At 38.2% G+C, this 24879-nt stretch overlaps 1 protein-coding gene across 1 annotated transcript in view; it reads right to left on the reverse strand.

Moving 5' to 3' along the window:
• Positions 1-877: 877 nt before the first annotated feature.
• The window catches only part of LOC101852922 (disco-interacting protein 2), a gene marked incomplete in the record, with an annotated part of 71138 nt that continues 47136 nt past the window's right edge, over positions 878-24879 (reverse strand). The window contains 23 exon segments of the mRNA XM_005097467.3: positions 878-5746; positions 6899-7022; positions 7961-8135; positions 9435-9509; positions 10146-10265; positions 11005-11175; positions 11866-11942; positions 12715-12806; positions 13926-14056; positions 14495-14656; positions 15216-15355; positions 15915-15956; positions 16342-16465; positions 17061-17141; positions 17569-17681; positions 19678-19810; positions 20480-20578; positions 21017-21101; positions 21760-21887; positions 22760-22840; positions 23174-23310; positions 23974-24113; positions 24566-24680. Of these exon segments, the coding sequence (XP_005097524.2) occupies positions 5494-5746; positions 6899-7022; positions 7961-8135; positions 9435-9509; positions 10146-10265; positions 11005-11175; positions 11866-11942; positions 12715-12806; positions 13926-14056; positions 14495-14656; positions 15216-15355; positions 15915-15956; positions 16342-16465; positions 17061-17141; positions 17569-17681; positions 19678-19810; positions 20480-20578; positions 21017-21101; positions 21760-21887; positions 22760-22840; positions 23174-23310; positions 23974-24113; positions 24566-24680 (2798 nt within the window).

Genomic DNA, 24879 nt, shown 5'->3' on the forward strand with positions numbered 1-24879 from the left:
GTACCACATCTATTTTTTTTAAATTAACAAAAAAACAAACAAACAAAAATCCTGAAAGTTATACATCCAGGGCCTGCTTTCAAATGAAGACATCAACTTTGATCTATCACTTTCACCAAGGTGAGCTCCACCTTTATCTAATGGTACTCTCAACACTGGACAACAAGACAGACGTTGTGAATCACAACACACAACCGCTTCGAGTCATCTTATGGCCCACAAAGACTGACACAAGAGGAACATCCGAACATGGCATTAGTCTGTGGAACAAAAGAATCAGTCATCTGGACACACACAGTGACGGGAAATGATTTAAACAGACCTAGACACTACATTCATACCCTGACAGGACTACAGGCCAGTGGAATTTCTGCTTATTAGCGTAACATCAAGAGAACTTTGTGACAAGGCAAAGACCACAAAAAAAATAAAACCAATTTCAATTTACAGACAATAGAAAACACACACGTACCACTACATTAAAAAGTTGCCACATAAACAAACATATATGTACAAATACGTACAATGTGTACACAAAGATGCACCTCAGCACTCACACACACACACACGCACACACACACATTGGTAATTATACAAGGACAAGACTAATAAGAAACTGCAGTAAGAGAGAGAGAGAAGAATGAAAATGAATGCATATCAAAACATGTACAGACTAGTGTTGTCAAATAGACAGCACTGCATGTTACTTATACATCATTAACAAGTCAAAAGATGAGAGAGAGTTAAATTGTAATAAGATGTTCTTGTTAAAGACTTGACAATCAACAGCTCAAACTTATTTCTTTCACCAATGACTGACAGAAACGCATTTTTTAAGACGAATTGAATACAAGCCTGTCATCGACTTCTTTTTTCACTATCTCTCTCCTCTCTCTTTTTCATCCCCAAACACCTTCCAATTTCCTCTTTTTCTTCTTTCTACACCTGAACTCAGACATAACACAATAAGATTGTGAATGATAAAAGAATCCCATAAAAAACAAAAAGCTTAAGCTCTGCCCCCACATCAAAAGACAAAACAAAATTTCTTGTTTATAAAATCAGTTTCAGAATGTACATTTGCCCATTTTTACAATGAATTCAATTTCAAGGAAACAAAAGAGCAGCTAACACACCCTAAAAAGGATTTACTTATTGGATGCAAATAATAATGTCCAGTAGTACGCTTTGTGTGTAATTTGGTCAAATTCCGTAGCACAGAAAATAAACAAAAAGACCAACGAAAAAGAGAAGTTTTCTGGATACTTGTTCATTATAGCCTTAGATTACGCTGGACAGGACGATTATCTTAGCAAACAACAAATAGAGAAACAGTTTACTCTAAAAGAAGATATCACAAACACGTAAATATCTTCAACTTCTCAGCACTAGAAAAATTAAGGACAATTTGGTACCATGAAAAAATAATTCCTGCTTCCTGAAAATTGTTTAAGTCACCATCCTTTTTAGACAACATTACGATGTGCATCCAGAAAAGAAAGTCTGCTGCACAATACACACATTGATCCAGAGAAATCACGCTCCCCAGCTGGTCAAAAGCTTCATCTATGCCGATTGCTATGACCGAAATCAGCCTCTACACACATTGGTCCCAATATTCATTTCTTTCTGCTCATAAGATCGATTATGCCAACACTAAAATTGAAAGAATTAAAACAAAATCATATAACACAGTACAACAAAAAGAGAAAAGTCATTCGGCATCACAGCCAGTGATATTTTCAGTGCCTCTTTACAAACTTATGTCACTTATTACAAACTGTTTATGCAAACATTGCTCAAGTCTCAGATAACCATTTAGGGCCAAGACAACAGTAACCAGAAGGGAAGTTTGACTTAACGAGATCATTATCATGGGGCAAGTAATTTCACTCTCGACTCTACAGCATTAACAGTGCAGTTCACACAGGGTGATCATTGTGTATTCATTCACTTGTCTACCCACTCAGCCCTTCCTATCCTGGTTTTGATTGTTCTGCTCATGTTCACACAGGAATAGTTGCCTGAGCTCAAAGCAATGAGACAAAAAGTACAAACAAAAGGAAATATAATACTGATTTTTGACTTGTAGTTATCCAGATGAAGCGAAACTCACAAACGCTTGACTCACAGATAGACGCTGACGGATTTAGTGCAAGAGAAGAGAATGAAAAATGTTAGTAACGATCCTGACTCTTAATTGTTCACTGCAGCACAAATCTCTTACAAAAACACCTGTATCGAGATCCATGATGGTCTTACTGAAACTTTTACCAATCACTAGCCTTCAACTTAACGTCTTCTCAAAACTTGGTTTTTATCACCTGAGAAGTGAAAGTAGAACTGACATTTGGCCATAATAAACATGGAAAGATCAATGTTTAAAAAATCTGAGGCAAAGTAAAACTTACAGTCAAATGAGAAAAAATGTGTTAAAAAGTTCATCATGTGAATGTCTAGTGGGGGGTGTGGGGGTGGCAGAACGTGACAGAATCTGAAAAACCCTCCTGAATAGACAGAGTGCAGTGTGATCTTCCTTTATCACTGCCTCCCTTCCCCCCCCCCTCACTAGATATTCAAATGGTGAACTTTTTAACTCTCCAGTTCACCTTGACATTTAAGACCTTTTTAAGCTTTGACAAAACAAAAGGCATTGACAAAGACAATCTAATTTTCTTAAGACACTAAGATTTCAAAACACTTTTACAGCCATCACTAACTTCATAATTATGTAAACAGAAGGGGCGGCACTATAAAAAAAACATTTACACTTTCACTCCTCACAGTCTTCTTGAAATAGCAACAAATCATTCTGTTCCGAATAAAACTCTAAAGATACTAAACCATCATTATCACTTTCACTGCAAGTCTGAACCTAAACCTACATACATATTTCTGTTTCAGACTAAAGGAAATCAAACAAAAGAGACGTTGCAGAATCAAAACCTGCAAACCACCACGCTCCACAGAAGTATACAACATCTCCACGTAACACTAAATGTCATACGGTCCATCAAGACGCTCCTCAATCAACCACTTCCCCCCCCCCACCACTATTACTTTTAATGAACAAACACCATAACTGCACAAATTCAATACATTCAAGATGTTCATTGAACACATAAGCTACATCTTTCACACAAAAAGCTCATTCAGCATTCACTGTACAACTTTCAGACAGAAGACATGAAGTTACTCATTATGTTTTTTAAAAAAAATACTGGCACCATCTGAGCCAGCCGTTGTCCTGTGAAATGTCAACTTGACACAAACAGAATCTACAAAAGAAAGCAAAATAAATAATTAGTGTGACTACACAGGGAGATACTTTGAGCAACAAACCATGCAAACCTGCCCCAAGCCTTGAGATATCTGGTGCTCACTTTCACAAAGCACTGACATTGAATGTATTGCTAAATGTACAATATACAAGTGCAAGGAAAACATTTGTTATTATATAAAAGAAACAGCAACACATGATTATTATGATATCATGAAACAAGAAACAAAAGGAAAAAAAAACTCTGCTTGTAGTTCAATCAAGTGAAATTCATAGACCAAACACTATTGTACTAGTGAAGCGTATCATTTGGCAAAATTCCCATAGCATTATGGTGTCTGCTATAATAGCAGTGGCATAAACATGAGGTCATTATCATCTAATGACCATGATGGGGTATAGAAAACAAAGCTGGAGGTTATCTTAACCCATACGTTATGCAGAATGATGCAAATGCAATTCAAGATTACAAAACAAGATACAGCATGTTCGAACTAAACAAAACAAAATCCCTATTCTAAGACTAACCTTTCTATTTAACGTTTCTATTAACAAAAATATAGTTTAATTAACAACCATCTCGACTGCATTCACTCCATAACAAAACACAGGCTCTAGCCTCATATATCCAGTACTCCCTCCCTTTCAAAAACTCAAGAAGTAAAGCAAAACAAAAAATAGGCGAGTTTTAAGTAGTATTCCAGTCTGAAGGAGGCTTTATATGTATCTTTACATACAAACCCACACCGTCAAGAGGTTTTTGCTGAAAAGGTCGTAAATCACCTGAAGTAGTCATCTAGAATGACAATGACCAATAACAAAAATTCACTGACCTATATCCGTGCTCAATAGTATGTTTACAGTGTGATCGCCTTCATGGACAACATATTACGCAGTTGACTCCCTTTATGCTGTGTGAGAGGTATCACAAACCGAAGTGATACAACAGAGAACAGTACGGTACAAATGAGTGCGCCAATGCTAAACATTAACCCAGAAATGTGTACAAAAAGAACCGAACAACAATGAGAGTTAAAAATTTCTCATACTGATGACATGATAAATCATAAAAGAAACAAAAAACAGATCTCAGATATTTGAGTGAGATTACATTTGGTGTTCAATCACAACTACTAGTCTCCCAACACAAAAAGATGATCCAATCAACTTTTACTGGATCGAATTCGACACTACCACCTGTGCGCTGCCAACCTCCTAGACAAAAAAAAAACCAACAATCTACAGCCCTCTAATTTTTTTGGTTCCACTCTAACCTTCCACAAGCTTTACCGTCTATCTTATTCCTGGTAGGGGGGGTCAAAACTGTGCACAGACTACCATGTTCTGCAGCATCAATGCCAGGTCAGGGCAAGATGTTCACATTTGTTATATAAGCAGAGTATTCCTCTTACATTTTACAGCACAGCCAAGCTTTTCATAAAATCAGCAATCTAATCAGTACTGACACAGGTTCATCATATTTTTAACAAATACTCAACTTAAAGAATGTACAAGTAAAAACAGCCTTCCTCCATCAAAACAATCATAAAACAAAAGTGAGAGCTAATTGGAATTTCAGAAGAACACAAAACCATAACTTTAACTCACCTAAAACAGGATTCTTTAAGGTAATCGTTTACAACAAAAGTCAATTTTTCAAAAAGGCAGACTTCATATAGCAAACACAATAAAAAAAAAAAATTAACAACTCGGTATTCATTCAACTTTGCGTCGTGTGACGATGTCTTTTGAAAAATTTGGATAGCATTAATTAAACAGCAAGCTTCTCTTCTGCGTGCATGATAAAAACAACCCATCTACTTCAAAGGCTTTTGTTCTCGTAGGCTGACAAGGTGAAAGTTCCATCATTGGTGGAAAGATCTCTGCTGCAACAAGCTCATCATTACAGCCTTGTGTTCCACGCCATGGGAATGTCGCTGCACACAGCAGGCAGGAACCAATGTCAAGATATTGATTGACACAAGTGCCAACTGTTACTGCGGTATCCAAGACCATCACTCAGTGACAATGTCCCAGGTTCACAGAACACCAACAAGTCTGCATCAAACTCCACCTTTACTCATCTGTCCAACAGATGCTCTCCCACCTCATACGTTAAACTTCCAAACAGTTTCCCATCTCACCCACCCCCTCTCTCAGGCGCACAGGCAAACAAGAAAAATGCTTTCAGACAACACTGCGACTCCTCCTCCTCACATGTTGTAGGCCACATAAATAGGATCCAGCTGGTCTGTGAGGAACCCGTCGCGCAGATGCATGCGCTGCTTCTCCCCACGGGAGTTGATGGGGATGACACCGGGGTCAACAACCACCACCACACCCACAATGAGGTAATGGTCCTCCAGAACCACGTTGGTCACCAGGGGCACCAGGTCCAGGGCTTCATTCTCGTGTCCGTCCAGCTCGACCACCACCACAAGCAGATTGGTCCACGTGAACACAGCGCTGGGGAGGGCACAAAAGGAAGGTGTGAGTTTCTTGGTATGTTTCACTTTTATTTGATTTGTTTGATTCCTTTAAGTTTAGTTCAGTTTAGTAGAGTTTTTATGGCGCTCGCAACTCCACAAGGTCATATGAGCACCAACGAGTGGATGTCAACAGAGAATTCCATACAGGGAACCAGGCTTACTCTGCTCACCACTCCAGCTTCGACAGATAAAATAAAAACCTTCCTGCTGAACCTTCACACAACTATAACATGGGCTTAAATGAAGTTCCCATGATATACTCATGTACAAATTACTTTACATTTACCTCTGTATAGTCACAGAAATGATACCAAACTACTCATTGCTCTGACCAGTAATGGACAAAGACTGGAGTAAAACAGAAAAAAAGAAACGCAGGTGCAAGACATGCAACTTATTTAAATTTTTACCAGATCGGCTCAAAGTAAAATGACTCGCAACATCTCATTTAAAAGATCATAATAGAATAAGCAAATAGAATAGTCCTTGAGAACAATAACAGAATATTAAGAAAGATTTAAATATACAATATATACTTTAATCGAGAGTATCAAAACTTTCATATTTGGTAGCCAGTTTGTGATCTTGGTCCTCCCAAAAATAAAAATTCTTTGTTTTCGCCAACTCTTTAAAAAAAATCCTTAACACATTAATGTAGAAATCCAAGTACTTGAACCCCATCTTTAATGAACGATTGCTCATTTAATACATGAGATAGGTAAAACTAGATATCAATAAAAAGAGAAATAAGCAGATTGTTTTATCCACTAACAAAATCTGTGTAGAGTAAGGAATAATGATGTAAACAGCTTGAACGCACTAAGCCTAGACTTAAGAAGCACTCTAATTAAAGCAGTAGCTCCAACTGTCTCACACGATGTGCGGGAGAAAATCAACACACCTTGCCTTGCTTTATCAGTCACCAAGCCTGTACTTCCCTCTATAGATATGATCTCATAGCTAAAACAATAACCTTTCAAAGGACATAACTCTCTTTGTTCAAACTTGATTGTAGCCAAGATCAATGAAACAAAATACTGGGTTTTCGCCGCCCATTCACTAGGTATGAGATTATAGAGATATAGGAGCAGCATCTACAGTTTACTCAAGAGTGTTTATAGAGGCTTACCATTCACAGATTTTCCTGTGTGATCTCTGTACAGTCATCTCAATGTCAATTGGATGGTAGCGCATGCCTCGCAGCATTATAGTCTCATCCAGGCCTCCGACAACAAAGATGGCATCATGACGTTCTGTGGACATTAGTTAAGAAAACATGTGAAGAAGAGGGCAACATTCAACACCAAACATGAACACTCAACTCTAAATAAGTTAAAACAAGATAAAGCATTAACAAATCACTACCTTAGAATTACAAAGTTTTATCCATCTGCTCAGTTTGAGCAATCTGATGTAAAAAAATTTGAGTTCCACAATATGTCAAGCTTTTTCACATGCAATTATCAGAATATCTTGATAATCACTCTGAATAATCTTAAAACAGAGCAGATAGAATATTTCATTTCTGACCTCATGGTCTTAGTAACTTAGAACAGCCAAAAATGCCAGATAGCACTTTGTATTCTATGGTAGCGAAATGTAAAATGGGATCCAAAACACAGAGGCACAATGTACTATAAATTTTTAAAAAATTGCAATGTAAAGGGACAACCCTTAAAACCAGTAATCTTGCAGCACATGCAAATCAGTTTGCATAAAAGACTAGAGAGTATTCATTGGCATAAAAGTATGGCCTGTACATCTGGAGGGAACCAACACTTCACATATATTCAACGGCAATCCGAACCTCTTGTGATCCTGCAACTTTTTTAATTCAATTATTTTACTGGAAAGAAGTAAAAGCACACATGACAGAATCCGCCATCCATTGTGAGAAATTTTTTACAAAACTGGACTGCTACTTTCAAGTCCAATCTATGAAACAAAGATATGAAAAGAAAATTTAAATGTTAATAATATTGGGAAAATAACTCATTTCAAGCTACTCAGACACAATTACAGAAACACTCCACTTCACATAAGACTTGAAACAAACTGAACCACGCAAGAGACATATAGAAACACTCCACATCACACAAGACTTGAAACAAACTGAACCACACAAGAGACATATAGAAACACTCCACATCACACAAGACTTGAAACAAACTGAACCACGCAAGAGACTCACCCCCATCCGACTGTGTGAGTTCGGTGCGTCTGATAAACCCGAGGAATCCGGTGCGAGCGTAGCTGGAGCCCACATCCCCTGTGGCCAGCTGCGAGTCAAAGTGGTCGTGGTGCAGAGATTCGTCACCGTAGATGGTGAAGTAACCATTGGCGTTGTGAGGGCTGCTCACCCAGATCTATAGACACACACACACATATAGAGCTTGGTTTGAGTAAACAAAAGCAGATCAACAAGACAAAAGTCATTCAGCACAAGTTTTTAAAAAGTTTTAGTAAGAGTTTTACAGCACTTGCAACACAATAAAGGTCATATAAGTGCCAAAGATTAGAAGCGTTACAAGAAAGTAACTAAAATAAAAAAGAAGGATGAGAGATCAGGACGTTCGATGTTTGATAGGAAAGAAGGAGCAAACCACACCAGAGCACCTCCCCGCCAAACCACCCACTTCAGTACAAGGAGGAGAGGTAGAATGACAAAAATTACAGAAGGAAAAAAAACCAAGACCTACTAGTAGTACCTTCCAACTTCTCACTGAATCGGAGCACTGTCTTATACAAGGATATACTTCAAGGTAACATTCTGCTGCTCAAGTCTATACTACAAAAAGTTGGTGGGAAACAGTGATATTTCACACAGAACTGTTTAGGACAATGTGACACTTAAAAGAAGTTATGAAGCAGACCACACCAGAACACCCATTCCATTGTGACAGACTAGGACATTAGCAAAAGAGAAGTGCTTGCCAGTCAATTCATCTAACCAAGCAGAAAAATACAAAATTCTTAACAAATTTGAATTCTCATTTCCAGATAAGTATTCTTTATCTAAAGACAAAAAGCTTATGTTAAGTACATATGTGTCACAAGGTGGTGGAATCAGGCTCTCGTAAATTTTTGGGCATATATCATCTTCAAGCTTGCCTATTTGTCTTGCTTTGGATGAAAAAAATACCATTTATCTTGAATACAAGTCAAGATGCAAATAAAGGCGGTGGGGTTCACCTGGTTTCAGAGGTAAAATAAGTGAGAAAATGGCAGCCACAGATTAGTTATTTCCTTAGCTTGAGAGTCTATGGAAACTAAAATCTGATATTTTTTGTGCATTTAATCAACGACTTTCAGTAAAATTCACAGAAATGTGTCCTTTCATGGGCATGAAAGGAGTTAAACCCCAAAAAAAAATAACGATAAAAATTCACAAACCAGCGCAAAAATGCCAGTTTTTTCACTTTGATTATTTTGACGAGGGCCTGATTTCACCACGCTGCTTCACATATATTACATTTAAAAGCCTGTCAGTGTGTATTAGCAATAGCTGTAAAAAGACAAAACTTCAAAGTAAGCAGAAATGGGCAGCATAGTTTCGACTATGAATGAAGACGAACGCACATTCAAAACAAACACCTGGTATATGCTTAAAAAATTAGATTTATGGGCAGTCATCAGTCTGCATGAAACATTTTCCACTATCTCACCTCTCCTAAATGAGAATCAGCACACTGGCCTTTGGTCTCGGGATTTGCAATGGCCACCTTCACACCGGGGAGCAACTGGAAAAGAAAGTAAAAAAACTCATCAAACATGAAGCAATCTTTAATGAAAAATGTCTGGCCACAACCTGACCACACGTGGATGACACAAAAGGTGATGACAAGACCAACAGGTCAGACATAAGACCTTCTTGCCAAACCTTTGGACTACAGATAAACATGACTACTAAATGACTAGAAAGTGAAAAAAAAAAAATTCACAAAAAAAAACCCAGCAGTACTGAAAATCAGCTTTAAAATAAGGGGCGTCTGAGCCTAATCAAATACTAACTGAATATTAACTTTTGAGAACAAAACATTCCAAGCACCAGAATGGTAAAAAAGCAAAGCATCTTACTAAATAGAGTCACGCTGCATATCCCCTTGGTGACACATGCTGCTTACACCAAAGCAGCAAACATTACTGCAACTCAGTGAAAAGCACTATCTTAGTACACAAACTTCAGTCAACATGAGATCAAAATAGTGATAAACTGAGTTTGGGAGCAACAACCTTGAGCTAGGACTAACCCAATTTTAAAATAAAATGCAGAAATCAGGTCCAAATCACAGCTGCCATAACACTCAAGTAGTCAGTTCAGAAATCCTTCCTTTTTCACAACCTCCCTTACATAGGACCTCACGGACAAGACTCACCTTCCCAGACTCCAGGACACACAGAGAGTGAGGACTTCCCTTCTCCACCAGAGTGACCCGGTCATTTCTCAGTGCCCTCATGTCCACATAAACAGTCGTGGTCTCTGGACAAGAAGCACCCTGGACAAAAGCACATACACAGTCTTTAGAAAACTGACCTCTCAATCGGGTACGGTTCATTCGTTCCCTGCATTTCAAGACCCAATGTTTCAGCATACTTTTGATGAAAACATACACCACAAAGGTCTACTTGTCTCTCTCTCCTCTTTCATCGTCTTAACAACTGTAAATATTTTTGCCTGCTCATCACTGACATACATTAGACCCCACTTTGAAAACTAGTTTATCCAAAATTTAACAGGAAACACATTAATTCAAACTTTAAAAAACTGGATTCAGAGTTTCAGCAACAAAACCTTTTTATCGCTAGCATCAGGACACAAAAACATTTTAACAGACAATCAGTGTACTCTTGTATAAAAAAGAAATAAGAAGATAGTTTCCTGCACGACAATATTTCTCTGACTTAACTGAACTACGTCCAGGAAAAATCTATAGATTTCTCATCCCTGGAGTAAGAAAATAAGGTAAACATCCATGGTGCAGTACAAAGTTAAAAATTGTGCATTTTTGTGACATACCCCGTTAAAGTAAGTTTAAATCATCTTTCACTGCTGATATCATGGCTATCCCCATGTTAACCCCAATAGGGTGGAGACCCCAGATGTGAATAGAATGTCAAAATAAATTCCAAATGGAGGGCTGAAGTAGACCTTGACTGTCGCAAAGGAGAAGAAAATATAAACCTCTCAAATTTCCAGAATTACTATCATCCTAAGGAAAGTTGAGAACCACTTACCTGTAGGCAGATGCCCACATTGACTCGACAGCCGAAACTGGTGCTGACCGCCCGAGGTGACAGTCCAAGGCTGGCAAACAGTTTGGTGAAGGAGGTGGTCAGCAAGATGCGAGGTCGCTCCTCGGCAATCACACAGCAGGCCCGCACACATGACAGGTTCACACCTTTCGTCTGGACAGAGTGATGTTTGTTTTAGTAGAGGTTTTACTGCGCTTACAACTGCATAAGGTCGTATGAGCGCCAAGGGGTGGATCTCTACAGAGAAGTCCAAATGGGGAATCGGGCTTACTCTGCTCACCTTTCTAGCTTCATCAGCACAAAGTCTGCTTCAAATATCAAGGCACCTCGGAAATAGCGCAAGAGTGACAAACATACAAAAGAAGTAGAGGAAAAGTGACGATAGTAAGGATGAGCAAAGAAAAAGCAGCAGTTCCCCTTATGTTGTTCCAGCAGTTATAAGCATGACATAGATAAATCAGTCCATTTACAACTCTACTGAGCTTAAAAACATGTTAATATCCCCCCTTTGGGAATGGCGTAAAGACAATTCAGTCCGTTGCACTGCCCCGGTGGGGGAACAGAATTAGGATATGACAAAATTACCCTGATAAACAAAAAACTTCTCAATATTTTCTGGCCACTGAAATGCAAGTAAATATCCCACATCAGAGAACAGCATTTTTGTCCCAGTTTGCCATCACAACGGGATTGCTAGCATCCAGTGCCAATCTAGTGTGTTCAAGTAGTAAAACAAACAAACAAACAAACAAACAAAACAAGAAGAAGAAAAACCCACCACAAACAAAGCACTAATCACTTGATGATCACAGTACAATAGCACAAACATCTTAATGTGCATACCTTGAGAGAGTTTGTGGAAGTCCCAAGGCCTCGGGTGCACAGTTCCATCACACCATACGAGCAGAAAGTATCCCGCACTGAGGAGAATGAAGAAGGAATAACTTCCTGTTAAGAGACTCTGTTACGTGACAGCAATAGAAAATTGTTTTGATTCTGATTAAATCTGTTAATTTGATGACACATTTTGTCATCAGTACTGAAAAGCACTGAATAGACATCCACAATACGGGCAATTTTCATTTCAAGAAAAGTTCCGACTAATGGAAGTATTGTGAAGACTGGAGTAAAGAGTAAAGATTTTGAGTAAATTCCTCACCAATTGACTAGTTACTAAGAACAGCACTGAGTGAATATTTACAACCTCAGGTGAAAGGATTACAGAAAAATCTCCTGCATTGGGCAAGATTCTTTTCTACACTTCACTGAGAATTCTGCATGCACGCCAACTACAAAAACAGTGGATTTAGAAGGGGAAAAAATTCAAACAGTAATAAACAGAAGGAAAAATAAAAACAGGAACTCGGAAAATAGTTTACTAAAACTCAGTAGTTTCAGAAAACTTCCCAAAGAAAATAAACCCGCTTTTAACCGATAGGTTGTCGATTATAGCAAGTCATAAAAACAATGATCAAATTACCAGTTTTTACCAGGAAGGGCAAGGGCAATGAAAGCACTGGGAAGTAAAAGCAACAGACCACACAAGAGTGACCACCAGTACACATCAACTTCAGTTCGGGTTGCCAATACCTGTGCTACATCTCACCACTTTAATTAGAGCAAAGAAACTGCGCATGATGGGGGAGGGTATAGACAGCCTAACATATTACATACGAAAAGAGGGATACTGACCTTTGAACTGGCTAACAGCTGTCAACCACACTGCTGGGTTAATCTCCACCTCTGACGGAGAGATGAGAATTGAGTGGTGGCCAGAGTAGATGCTGGGGAAGAGGAAATCATAACAATAAAGGTTTTACATAGCAGAAAATAACAGGTCCTTTAAATTAAACAGATAGCACTTACCTCGTCCAATTCAACTCAGCTTGAACTTTTTTTTTTTCAGTTTGTGCTATCAAGTCATAACATATGATAATGGTCATCTTCCATTAGGAAAAGGTTACGTCAATGGTGATAGGTCATAACATGCTAAAAAATAAAAAGGCAAGTCAATGATACAAACAGAGAAGAAAAGAAAGTAAGTATGAACAGAAGACGGCGATGAAAAAAATTAATGAAAAGTACAGCCTGATAAAGGTGGCAGCAAATGTCAAGAAAATGGGTTAAATTTGGACAGACGATCTATGCTCCTTCTGGATATAAAACTCAAAAGAAAGAGACCATCGAAATATCATGAGCCTGACAAGTGAGCAAAACAAATTTTTAAAAGATAAAATCACATTACAAGTGAGGCAAAAGTAGGCCTACAAGCACCAATACATTTATATTTCTATCTTTCTTTTATTAAGAGGTGTAGTTGTAAAGTGCATACAGCTTCTTGTAGAGTGGGGAATATATGCGTTATAGAAATAAAATATTTATTTGTTTATATGGCTTTCCTCTCTGCCCAACCACATAAAAAGCAAAACAGAGACGAAACACGCTCACACAGTGCTACACAAGAACATAGGTCACACACACAGTGCTACACAAGAACATAGGTCACACAGACACAGTGCTACACAAGAACACAGGTCACACACACAGTGCTACACAAGAACACAGGTCACACACACACACACAGTGCTACACAAGAACACAGGTCACACACACAGTGCTACACAAGAACACAGGTCATGCACACACACAGTGCTACACAAGAACATGGGTCATGCACAGTGTTACACAAGAATATAGGTCACACACAGTGTTACACAAGAACACAGGTCACACACACACAGTGCTACACAAGAACATAGGTCACATACACACAGTTCTACACAAGAACATAGGTCACACACAGTTCTACACAAGAACATAGGCCACACACACACACACACACACACATACACACACACACACACATACACAGTGCTACACAAGAACACAGGTCATGCACACACCTGCTCAGGCACCAGAGCACAAAACCCAGGCCACTGTAGGGGTCCAGACAGAGCGCCACATCGCGCGACGGGTACAGCTCACACTGCAGCTTCTGGGCACGGCACAGGGCAGTGGCAGAGGCATGGGACATCTGACAGGGAGAGTGGGAAGAGAAACAAGTGGCATGACGAATTGCTTTAATGCTTCAAATTCTTCAAATCTTTTGTTTAACAGGTTGAATATTTTAAACACGCCTAGAAAAGTACGGAAAGTAGAAAAACCTTTTACAAAACTCAGAAATATCATCCAGTTTAGAGGTACAGAACAAATGAAATATTTGGGGAAAATTATGCTATAGAGGCCGCTAATGAATATAAATTTTTCTAGTGTTGCTCTTCCCAGTTCCAAACACAACCTTTTTTTCCCAAAAACCAGGCCTCTAGCTTGTATCATTAATAAATGTTATTATGACATACATGCAAATAATGATCATAAAAGCAAAAAATTTAGCTTGAAAGTCCCACATCTGAGAATTCCAATAATTCTACGAATAGCAGCAGGCCTCTGTCCCTCTCATTTCTCTACTGACCTTGACCCCGGCCAGCATGCCCGTAGTCGAGACGCTAAAGTCTAGGTAGCAGATCATCTCCGGGGTGGGGGCGCGATACACCGCAGCCAGCCTCTTCTTTGGCAAGTCGTCGGTGTCCAGGAGATTGGTCCAGGTCTTAGAGTCCACAATCACAGACGCTTCCTGTGAGACAGAAAAAAGACAAGCTATTCTCTGTCTCGCCTCTTCATCTTCCGATAGAACCCTGCCACCCATCAACAGAAAAGCCGAAACATAACTCATTTGGGTAGATCTTAAAATATACTAGCTTAAAGAAAGAAGGGGCAGAAAAAAAGAAAGACGGCATTTAATCTGATATTCAATTTACAACAAAACAGAATACACTCAAGAAGAAAACATATAACATACTGGTGTTCACTATAGTCAGTGTTATATTTATTTTTTAAGAAAATATGTTATATACTGTCGCTTACTACTGTCTGTCTCACTTTGCACTTTTCTCAAGTTTCAAGAACTTTTGACATCACAAGTATTTCAACGTTGGGATTATTTTCTACACTTAACTGTGAATTCTACCTGCATGCCAACTACAAAAGCAGTGGATTTAGAAAAGAAATTCCACACATTGATAAACAAAGTGGACTTCAATTACAACCACATAAATAATTCTGACACACACGTGGACACAGACAAACACTCACACACTTTCCTATCCTGAGAAAAGAAAGTGTGAAGCTCTCACCTTTGACTTGAGCAGCTTGATGGTGGCACTGTTAGTGAGGATGGCCACAGACTTGCTGACCTCCACAATCATCCGCACAGTGGGCAGTGTGGAGGACACATTCTGGGGGTGCGGGGGTCGAATCGTCACTGGGACACAGCCTGTGCAATGACACAAGTACAAAACTATTAGTAACAGGGAGGTTGTGTGAAAGTATACACAAATAATTGGCAATTGACAAATATCAACCGAGCTAGCTTTGATGAGCACTTCAGCAGGTACAGAAATGCACATTTCTTCTGCTTATCATACCCAAAAAACATTACAAATTAAAACAACAGCATATTCATTTGTATTTCAAAATGAACGAACTCTTTGATATCAATTTTTCCAGAAAAACAAAATACATCACTTTGTGATTACTCCTCTACAGCTAAAAACACTTGCTTTCAACCTGATACCTTTAGTACGGTTTCAGCTTTCCCCATAAAAGTCAAAACAACATTTTTTTAAGACACAAATATTCAACTATTGCTATTGGTATTTTCAATCCTGACGGGAACCGCAAACAATAGTTATACATAGTTAAGTAGGCAAACCATAGACTAAAGAATACACCATTCTAAAAAAAAGGTCAAAACAAAAATACCAAAACACTGCAAATACCAATCAGATTGCTAAATCCACCTTTTTTAAATTAAAAAGTGGAAGTCGACTTACCAACATATAAACAGCCATAAAACGCTGAAACGAGCTCCACACCTGGAAAAGAAAAAGGCATCCCCGTTATCAAAAGTATAGAAAAATAGCTATCTTTATTTGATGTAAATTAATCAAGTGAATGCATACATCTACAGACATGCTTCCATTCCCCTGTGAATTCATTTCTGAGAATATCAAGGCAGAACAAGAGAAGGGTGAAGGAACAAAAAGACAAAGGACAACTGTCATATGTCACTGACATCAGTCTTATAGCTGATAACAGCGCACCGTTTGTCTCAAAAACTTGAATAACACTAAGGGTTTGAGTAATGAAAATAATCAAATAATAATTCAAGGATAGAACAAGATTTTTAAAAGTGAAGTAGAATAGAAACATAAGACTCCAGGGGATTTTTTGTAATAATATGGCATTACGACCACTCACCTGGATGAAAAACCAGAGCCACATGGTCCCCTGTATTCAACTTTCCTTTCTCCATTAGTAAACAGCCGATTTTCTCTGCACGCTTGTGGAGCTGTGAGCAACTGTACGTGGCAGATGGTTGATTCTAATGGTGAGAGACGGAAATATCACCATAAGACGTTTGAAAGAAGCCTTTTCTCTTCGTTACAATTTCAAAACACGAGCAGTTCAAACGCCACAGCATTAGATGCACCATTCAGAAATTAGTCTAAGAAAGAGCTAAAAAAGTCAAGTGCCAATAAGAAAGGCAAACAATGCTTCTTCATCAATTCTGGAAAAAAATAAGCAGCATTAACTATTTTCTGTTTTGGCCAACAAGGCTATCACTATCAGGTGTTTTTCTCTCCTATCATAAATTAAATCCAAACTTTCAAGTACTTTTTGAGGGAGGGGGTATTTCAAAACTTAAGAACTTGCATTCACTGTCGTTGACTTCACTGAACGTTCCTTTGCAGTCGATGAGTGAAGTTATCATGAAATTTATTTCATATCAGTTTTTGGCAAAACCAGGTGCCCTTCCCCATGCGCATCGGTATTCCTCCCCACATGGTATTGCTAAAAACTAGGAAGAAATTCCCTTATGCTTATGAAAATTATCAGAGGGAATAATGGTGCTAAAATGAGACCCTGCCTCAATTAAGAGACAACAAAAATTAAAAAAAGATTTTTTCTGTACTCACTCTAGAATTGAGCATTGTGTACAAAACATGGTCTGGTGTAGTCAAGGCGCGCCAGCGCAGAATCTCTGTGAGGAACTGGTGCTGGAAAGAACAAATAAATTTTATTACCAGGTATGGGAAAACAACTTCCTTCTTTAACGGAATGAACAAATAAACTTCTTCAGTGTAAACTACTGGGTTTTTTTTTAACTTTACAGAGAATAACCATGCTACATATCCAAGCCAGCACATAACAAATAAAAATAATTTTAAAATCCATATCTTTGCCAGTAACAGAACTGATGACTTAAAAAAAAAAAATGACTCTAATGGATTGTGCAGAGTGAAAAAGGAAATGTATAGACTTAACTTAAAAACAAATAAACACACATCATGGTCACTGCATTGCACCTAATAACAATGCATTTCATGAGAATGGGCAGCTGTGCTTCAGTTCATTATAATATACACAATTCAACCCAATTGCAAATGTCTGTAAATCCCTTGATATTTTCCTCAAGATGCTCACCTTCCTGGATGTGTCCGCATCTTCCTCCGAAATACCAAGGTCCCGACCTTGGGCCCAAGCCATACGAGCTCCCTGGACAATGTTGCCAACATGGACAGCTGATGGTTTCACGTCTATTGAATAAAAAAAAAAGTTGACAAAGATTATTGTTGTTAGGAACTACGGTCTGGGAAATATATTTCTCAATAAAAAATCTGTTCACCTTTTAGAATATACTAATTTTGCTGGACAAATACATAACAAAATGGTACTTTGATAACATAAATATACCTTATCAGATGGGACACATTCAACAAAATTAAGAATACCATTACATAATAATTTATATTAGAGGTTAAAAAAGGACAGGAGTGAACCTGTCTGGAGGAACAGTCCCATTATCATATGAACATAAGGTCTTAATGATTTCAAACAAAAAAGGAAACAAAAGAATAAAAGGAGGCTCATTTATTGTAGCCGATCATTCTATTACATTACTGTAAAAGGCAAATTCAAAATTTTAATTAATTAAGTTATAAACTAAATTTATGCTGAGATACAGGAGATGTAAATTTTTTTTAAAACAAGAGAAACTCAGAACAAGAGTCCTGTAACCAGTTTTTTCACTATGACCATTTGAGAAATGAACATTATTCAAACACTGAAGGAAATGAAAAAACTTCTCACAAAAAAACCAAAAAAATTTAACCAAATTTAAATAATTGGACATCCTCCTGAAAAGACTGCAGTCTTAGCATTGAGCAAATGATCACAACTCTATATGGAATAAAATACTTGTTTTAAGTTTAGCACCAGCAAACCCAGCATAAAAACTAAAGAAAACAATATCCATCACCACAAAAAAAAGAGATTAGTTTTTCAAAATGTACAGAAAGGAGAAATCGGACTAATAGCATACTAAATGTCCGCATGCCTATTTAACACAAACAACGACCTAGAGCTCAGGACCTAGATCACCAAAAACTGCTTTCAACCCCAACTGCAGTCCCCACTGACAACAGCCTTGGTGTCACTTCTTTATAAATCTATACTCTAAGAATCCACTTAATTGATCCCTTGGGAAAGTTGCTTTACAATGGTTTACATAAAATTAAAAAATTAATACTTCTATGCTTGAACAATACACAACATCACAAACACCCACAAAACACACATCATTGCTGGCTGTCACTGTGCAGCACCCTGTTTTTGTACTAGGGTTATCCTGTATTGCTCAAGAACACACCCCAATAAACCCCCTCCCCCCCCTCCTCCTAAACGCTGTGTCACTGAAAAACACTTGCATTTACCAGCACAGCTTGGAATCAAACTGAAGAGCAGACCCTTACATTTTTTTAAGTGGAATCGGAAAGCAATGGATGGTAATGGTTTAATTCCATAGTATTTCATAACTATACATAGCAATAGAAACCTACAATTTCTTAAACTCTTATTATAGAGAACAAATAAAAATATGACTCAGTCATGCTCTTAGAATTAATGAATGCTAACTTTGTTTCAATTTTGAGGGCTGAGGAGAGTGTGGATTGTTCTAAAATGTGAGGCAAAGGTCAGTGCCATCAGAATTACATATTATGTGAGGCATCATGGTGAAGTTAGGCATTCGTCAAATTAATAAAATTGAAAAAAAAATAACCTATCATTTTTCTGCCAGTTCCGACTATTCTTATATAATCTTTTATGTCCATTTAAAAACACATTTCTGTGTGAATTTTACAGAAAAATTTTTGAAGGCACAAAATTTTTGGTTTCCAAGGACTCTCAAGCTTTGAAAGTCACCAAACTTTGGCGGCCATTTTCTCACTAATTTTACTTCTGAAACCAGACGACACGACCCATACCTCTTTCAATTGCAAATATCTCGATTTCTTTTCAAGGTAGATGGGTATTTCATAGAAAACAGAACTAATAAATTAGCTTTAATACTATTTCAATAACTCCACATGCCCTAAAATTGACAAACACCTGATTCCACTACTTCATGACACATATATATAGAAGATAACATGCAGACATTCCCCATGCAGAAAAGCTTCCACAACCACCAGAGTATATAGGGCCCAGTATATTGTGCATGGAACGAAAAAATCTTTGACTTGCCCCACTGACCTGGATGAACCTCTCTCGGCTTGGGCATGTTCGTGACACAGGTGTGAGGGCACATGAGCACATTGGCTGGGTGCAGAGAGCCCTCAAGGAACTTCTTCTTTGTATCGTGAAGGTGGATGCCTCCCAGTGGAGTCTGAAAGTATTAAGAATAAGGACAAATTAGATTTGCTTCTGTGTGACGTAATAAAAAACTTGGAAGAGAGAGGGAGGGAAACAAAAAATTAATTTACATTTAACCAATAGAATAAAAAATCTTTGAAAGCACACACACACACACACAGAGAGAGAGAGAGAGAGAGAGAGAGAGAGAGAGAGAGAGAGAGAGGGAGGGAGGGAGAGAGAGAGAAAGAGAGAGAGAGAGAGAGAGAGAGAGAGATGTTTTGCTTTAGTTGAGGTTTCACAGCACTCGCAACTGCATAATGTCATATGAGCGCCAGAAGATTAGAGGTGCTGCAAGAGAGTAACAAACATAAAAAAGAAGAAGGGGAGACACAGACGATATTTGATCGGAAAGAAGAAGCAAACCACAATAAAGACATATCCTCAGAAGAAGTTAAGCAGCGCCGTAGCAGTGCAAAATCACCCCTTCAAACTCCCATACGCTAACAACAGGAGAAACTGAAAAAGGATGACAACCAGACCTGTCACTCTATGGAACCTCAAAATCAGGATCTCAGGGAGAAAAAAATCGCGATTTGGTGAAAAAAATCGGGATATCCCGACTAAATCGGGATGAGTGGCAGGTCTGACGACAACACTTTTTTCCCTTAGTGCTCACACATGACAAGTGCAGATTTCTCACCTTTGGCAAGTAGTTGGGTGGCACCAGAGCCAGGCAGAAAACCCCAACCTGGTGTATGCTGTCCACAGCTTGGAGCACTCGGCTCATCCACTGGAAACTCTGAGAGAGAAAAAAGCAGAGAAAAACTTATAAAAGATCGAAGGGAAAAAAGGGCAAAAAAAGGGGGTGGGGTTGCAATGGTAGCAAACATAACTTTAAAAATGTTTTAAACATAACAGAAAGCACCCCTCTACCATTTTGCTGGTTACGACTACAACATTGTATTTGGCCACTGACAGGGTGAATAATATTCATGAATGTATAAGGCTCTCACTATTCCGAATGCTAAAAACAATATGCACTGTGCAAAAAGGGGCTCCATAATGTCTTTCATAAGAACAAACAAATAATGTGCAAGAGACGTCACATCCTTAAGACCATATAAACTACCAAAAAAACATGAAAATCATTATCCAACTACACTTTTCCCGCATAATTTAGGCAACAGGCTAAATAAAGACCACCGACAAATAAGTAGATAAGTAGAACTTCAGTAACCTCTTCTTCTGTGCAATCTGGCCGTTGCTCAGCTATTATGACAATCCTCTCATCTTTCAAAACTCTGATGGAGAAAACAGCAATTCTGCGAAGAAGAAAATAAAAACACGTCAGTCAAAATCTACAATATATATCCTTTCATCAAGTTGTAGCAACTCCAAGCTTCCATTATTTCCTCCTGAGCAAGTTCATCAGCTCTAATGGTGGCAACCATTTTCTGACCTGTTCAATACCCTCATTATTCCTAGATATGGTCCTGAGTATGCAATAAAAACACATACCACCCAACAACACTGGACTGGAAGTGCAAAGAGAAGAGTTTACAGAGATTTATTGAACAGAACTTGAAAACTGAATCATAAACACGTTCCAACCATGCTATCAGGAATCCAGCTATATGCAACAGTAAATAAAAGATTTCCCTAACTATATCTATGTTCCAATGCTACAATGTGAAATTTCACAGAGTTCAATAAAGGAACATTGCCTCTCTGAAAAAATATAATCTGCAGCAAGATTGCCAAAAATATTAAAGGAACAGAAAATTGTGGTCAGTCAACTCAATAAACATGACCACATTTTAAAAGGAACAGTTAATAGATGCTGGGTCCGAAAAGTGAATTTTAAAAATCAGGAACAGGAAGCAGTATCCCTGAAAAGAAGCAAAAAGAGTAGACAAGACCCTCCTGCCCACAAACCACCTGCAAACAGAGAGGGACGAGACAGAAATGAGCGTGACCCACCTGCCCCTGTAGATAAACTTCATGGGCTCCACAGCCAACACTGTGGCAATGATGTCGTCAGTGTTGTGCTTCCGTCCTGACACCTGCATCAGACCCTCCTTGCTGCCACACACAAACACCAGACCACCCTGTACAGACAGACATTTCATCACATGACCGAATGTGTCAGACCGTGCAGACAGTTAGAATCCCACACACCCAAAAACAAACTTGATGGCATAACTATTTTCTGCGTCACTCCACAAAGATGTGAACAATGTTATTTTTCTTTATTTTTGTTTTATTAAGAATTTAACAGCATTTGCAACACAATTAGGTCAAATAAATGCAGAAGATTAGGTGTTACAGGAGAGTAACAAAACAAAAAAAGGAGGAGAGATAAGGACGACAGATGTTTGATAGGAAGGAAGGAGCAAACCACACCAGAGCTCCCGCCACCCACTCAAAAACATATAAGTAAATATACTAAGCAAACCAAACCTGAGCACCCACCGACTACCAACCTGTAAAAATATTTGCGGAATTCAAGATTTTTCATCACTGGAAACAAAGGTTTCACAAAAACCAACCCAACCTCAGACATGTGTGCAGAGACATGTTCACATTAAGATGTCTGTCTGTCTGGTACAAGTAACACTTGTGTTGGAAAAACTGCACCCACTTTCGAAAATGGAATTCAGTGTTTATACCAACTAGCACAGATTTTCTCACAATTCAAAATTAAGTCTTCTTTGCGTTTTTTCCAGTAAAATACATGGACTGCTTGTTACAATAAAGAACATTCAATGTATAATTGTGTTGGTTTGTTTTGTTTTTTTGTGGAAGTCATTCGATGTTTATCAAACTGCTTTCCACTCTATGACATGACAACTACCCCTCTTTTCACCAATTCAGACAGAACAAAAATAACCTTCCAATTCCACCTGAATACAAATGCAAACCATTGATCTACCAAAAATGACTACAACAAATCACAATGAAAGAACAAGCACACACTGACCGGTCCAAGGAATCCTATCAAGCCTGTCCTCACATAGGTCCTGTCTGTCTGAACAGTTCCATCCTCTTGCACCGGTTGGACCTGAAGAGGATAAATAATTTTGTTTTAAGCAGGAAATCGAATGCAACATCCACTAATGAATATCAATAAGGAACAAAAATAAAATCCTCTTAAAAAAGGAAAACTAGGGTTTAATACGCCTATCATGTCACTCAAAAGTAACCTCTATACATTATGTCAACTCACAGTGAATAAACAAATATGGTAAACTCATGGACATTCTTTTGTGGGAAGGATGGTTTCCATCAATGTATCTGTGAAATAAACCATTTGCTGGGTTCACAACGAAAAGTGATAAACCCATAAGAAACAAGAGGAAAAGGAACATAGAAGTCTGACAAATGAGAATCTCACCTGGAAGGTGGCTTGAGTGATGCCTTGTAGACCCCAGTAGCTGGAGCCTGTGTAGCCAGCACTGACGCACAGCTCACCCACTTCATCAGCCTTGCACAGCTGGGGCGGACCCTCAAGCTTGATCACTACCATAGTGGCTGCAGATGCAAAGTACACAGATGAGAATTTTGTTTTTACTAATTAAATATCAAAGAATGTGAGTAACCTCCCACAAAACTGTAAGAAAATTGCAAACAAATAAAACTGCATTCGCATGATGCATCACAGCATTCAACAAATGCAACAAGTGTATGTTTAATGTAACTAAGATACCGTTGACATGAAAAGAAAAGAGACAGCCTATGCTACTTAGCAGGAGTATAGTATGGTACACACTGAACAGCAAACACATCCCATCAGTACACAAGGACCGAACTACATGCTTTTTTTTTTTTTGCAACCTTCATTTTAATGTTTTTATGTTACAAATTCGAAATTCAACTCTTCAATAAACAACACACTTTATGGTAAAACAGAATACTGCTGCTTCAGTATAGACGTAAACTCTCATGAAACTTGCTCTTCAGAAAAAAAAATCTACACACACAAAAACACTATAAGAAATTTCTTTTGAAAACATGTTTTATCAGTTAGAATTCTGTTAACTTAGTCTTAATACTGTTAGTACATATTTTTCAAAGGCAGTTGCTAAAATGAAGAATATCATAACCTGACAAAGAAGATAAGAAGTTAACCCTGTACCTAACCATTGTCATGCATCACAAATACAAACCGTCACAAACAAACAGTGGCCTCCTTACCTCCAGGCATGACCTGACCACAGTCCTGTAGTGTGAGGGAGGTCAGACTGTTTTCACTGTCGACACGCACCACACCAAAACTCAGACCCTGCATAGATAGGATGCCTCGGCCAGTGGCACTGGAGCTTGTCCGGCCAGGCCTGAGAAGGGAAATACAAAAACAATCTGAGAGGAAAGGAAGCACATCAGCACTGTACAATAACAGTCATCAAAGGCTGAGAAAAAGCACAACAGACATACAGAAAGGTGAAAACCTGACAGCCACACCTTGAAAACACATGATATACAAAAACTAAATTATTTCAGTCAAAGTAGAAGATTTGCAAGACTCAGATAGACTAAGTCAAATAATAACACAAAATTCTGAAAAATATGTTGTCACTGAGATATTCTAAAAGCTATTTAAACAGGTTGTGATAAAAAGACACACAAAGAGAAAAAGAGCAGAAAGTGTTTAAATGATCTGGGCCATAAGTTTATGATACAATGAAATGTGGTTTTGAACACTGAATGGCATCCCATACAATATTACAAAAGATAACCTGTGAACATTGAGAACTAAGAAAAAAACTTGACCTTGTTAAATACCCACCTTCTGATGGAGACAGTAAGAGCTTCTGAAGAGCTTGCACAAGGACATATAGCCTCAGGCCTAAGGCCTTTGCTCTGGAAAGCACTTAGGAATGAATCACAAGATGTGAGAGACCCTGGAATAAAAAAGAAATAGTACATAACAATTAACAAAAATTGTAAACAGACAGATTTCATTACACAACATGCGAACTGCACTGTAAATATACTTACAAAATACCTTACTTAGGTTTCCAATTCTCAGAAATTTTAAGTAATTCTGAATATTTCCAAATGTAGAGGAAATCTGTGATCTAGAGCTTACATAACACAAAC

The sequence above is a fragment of the Aplysia californica genome, unplaced genomic scaffold (genome assembly GCF_000002075.1).
Source record: "Aplysia californica isolate F4 #8 unplaced genomic scaffold, AplCal3.0 scaffold00155, whole genome shotgun sequence".
NCBI lineage: Eukaryota > Metazoa > Mollusca > Gastropoda > Aplysiida > Aplysiidae > Aplysia > Aplysia californica.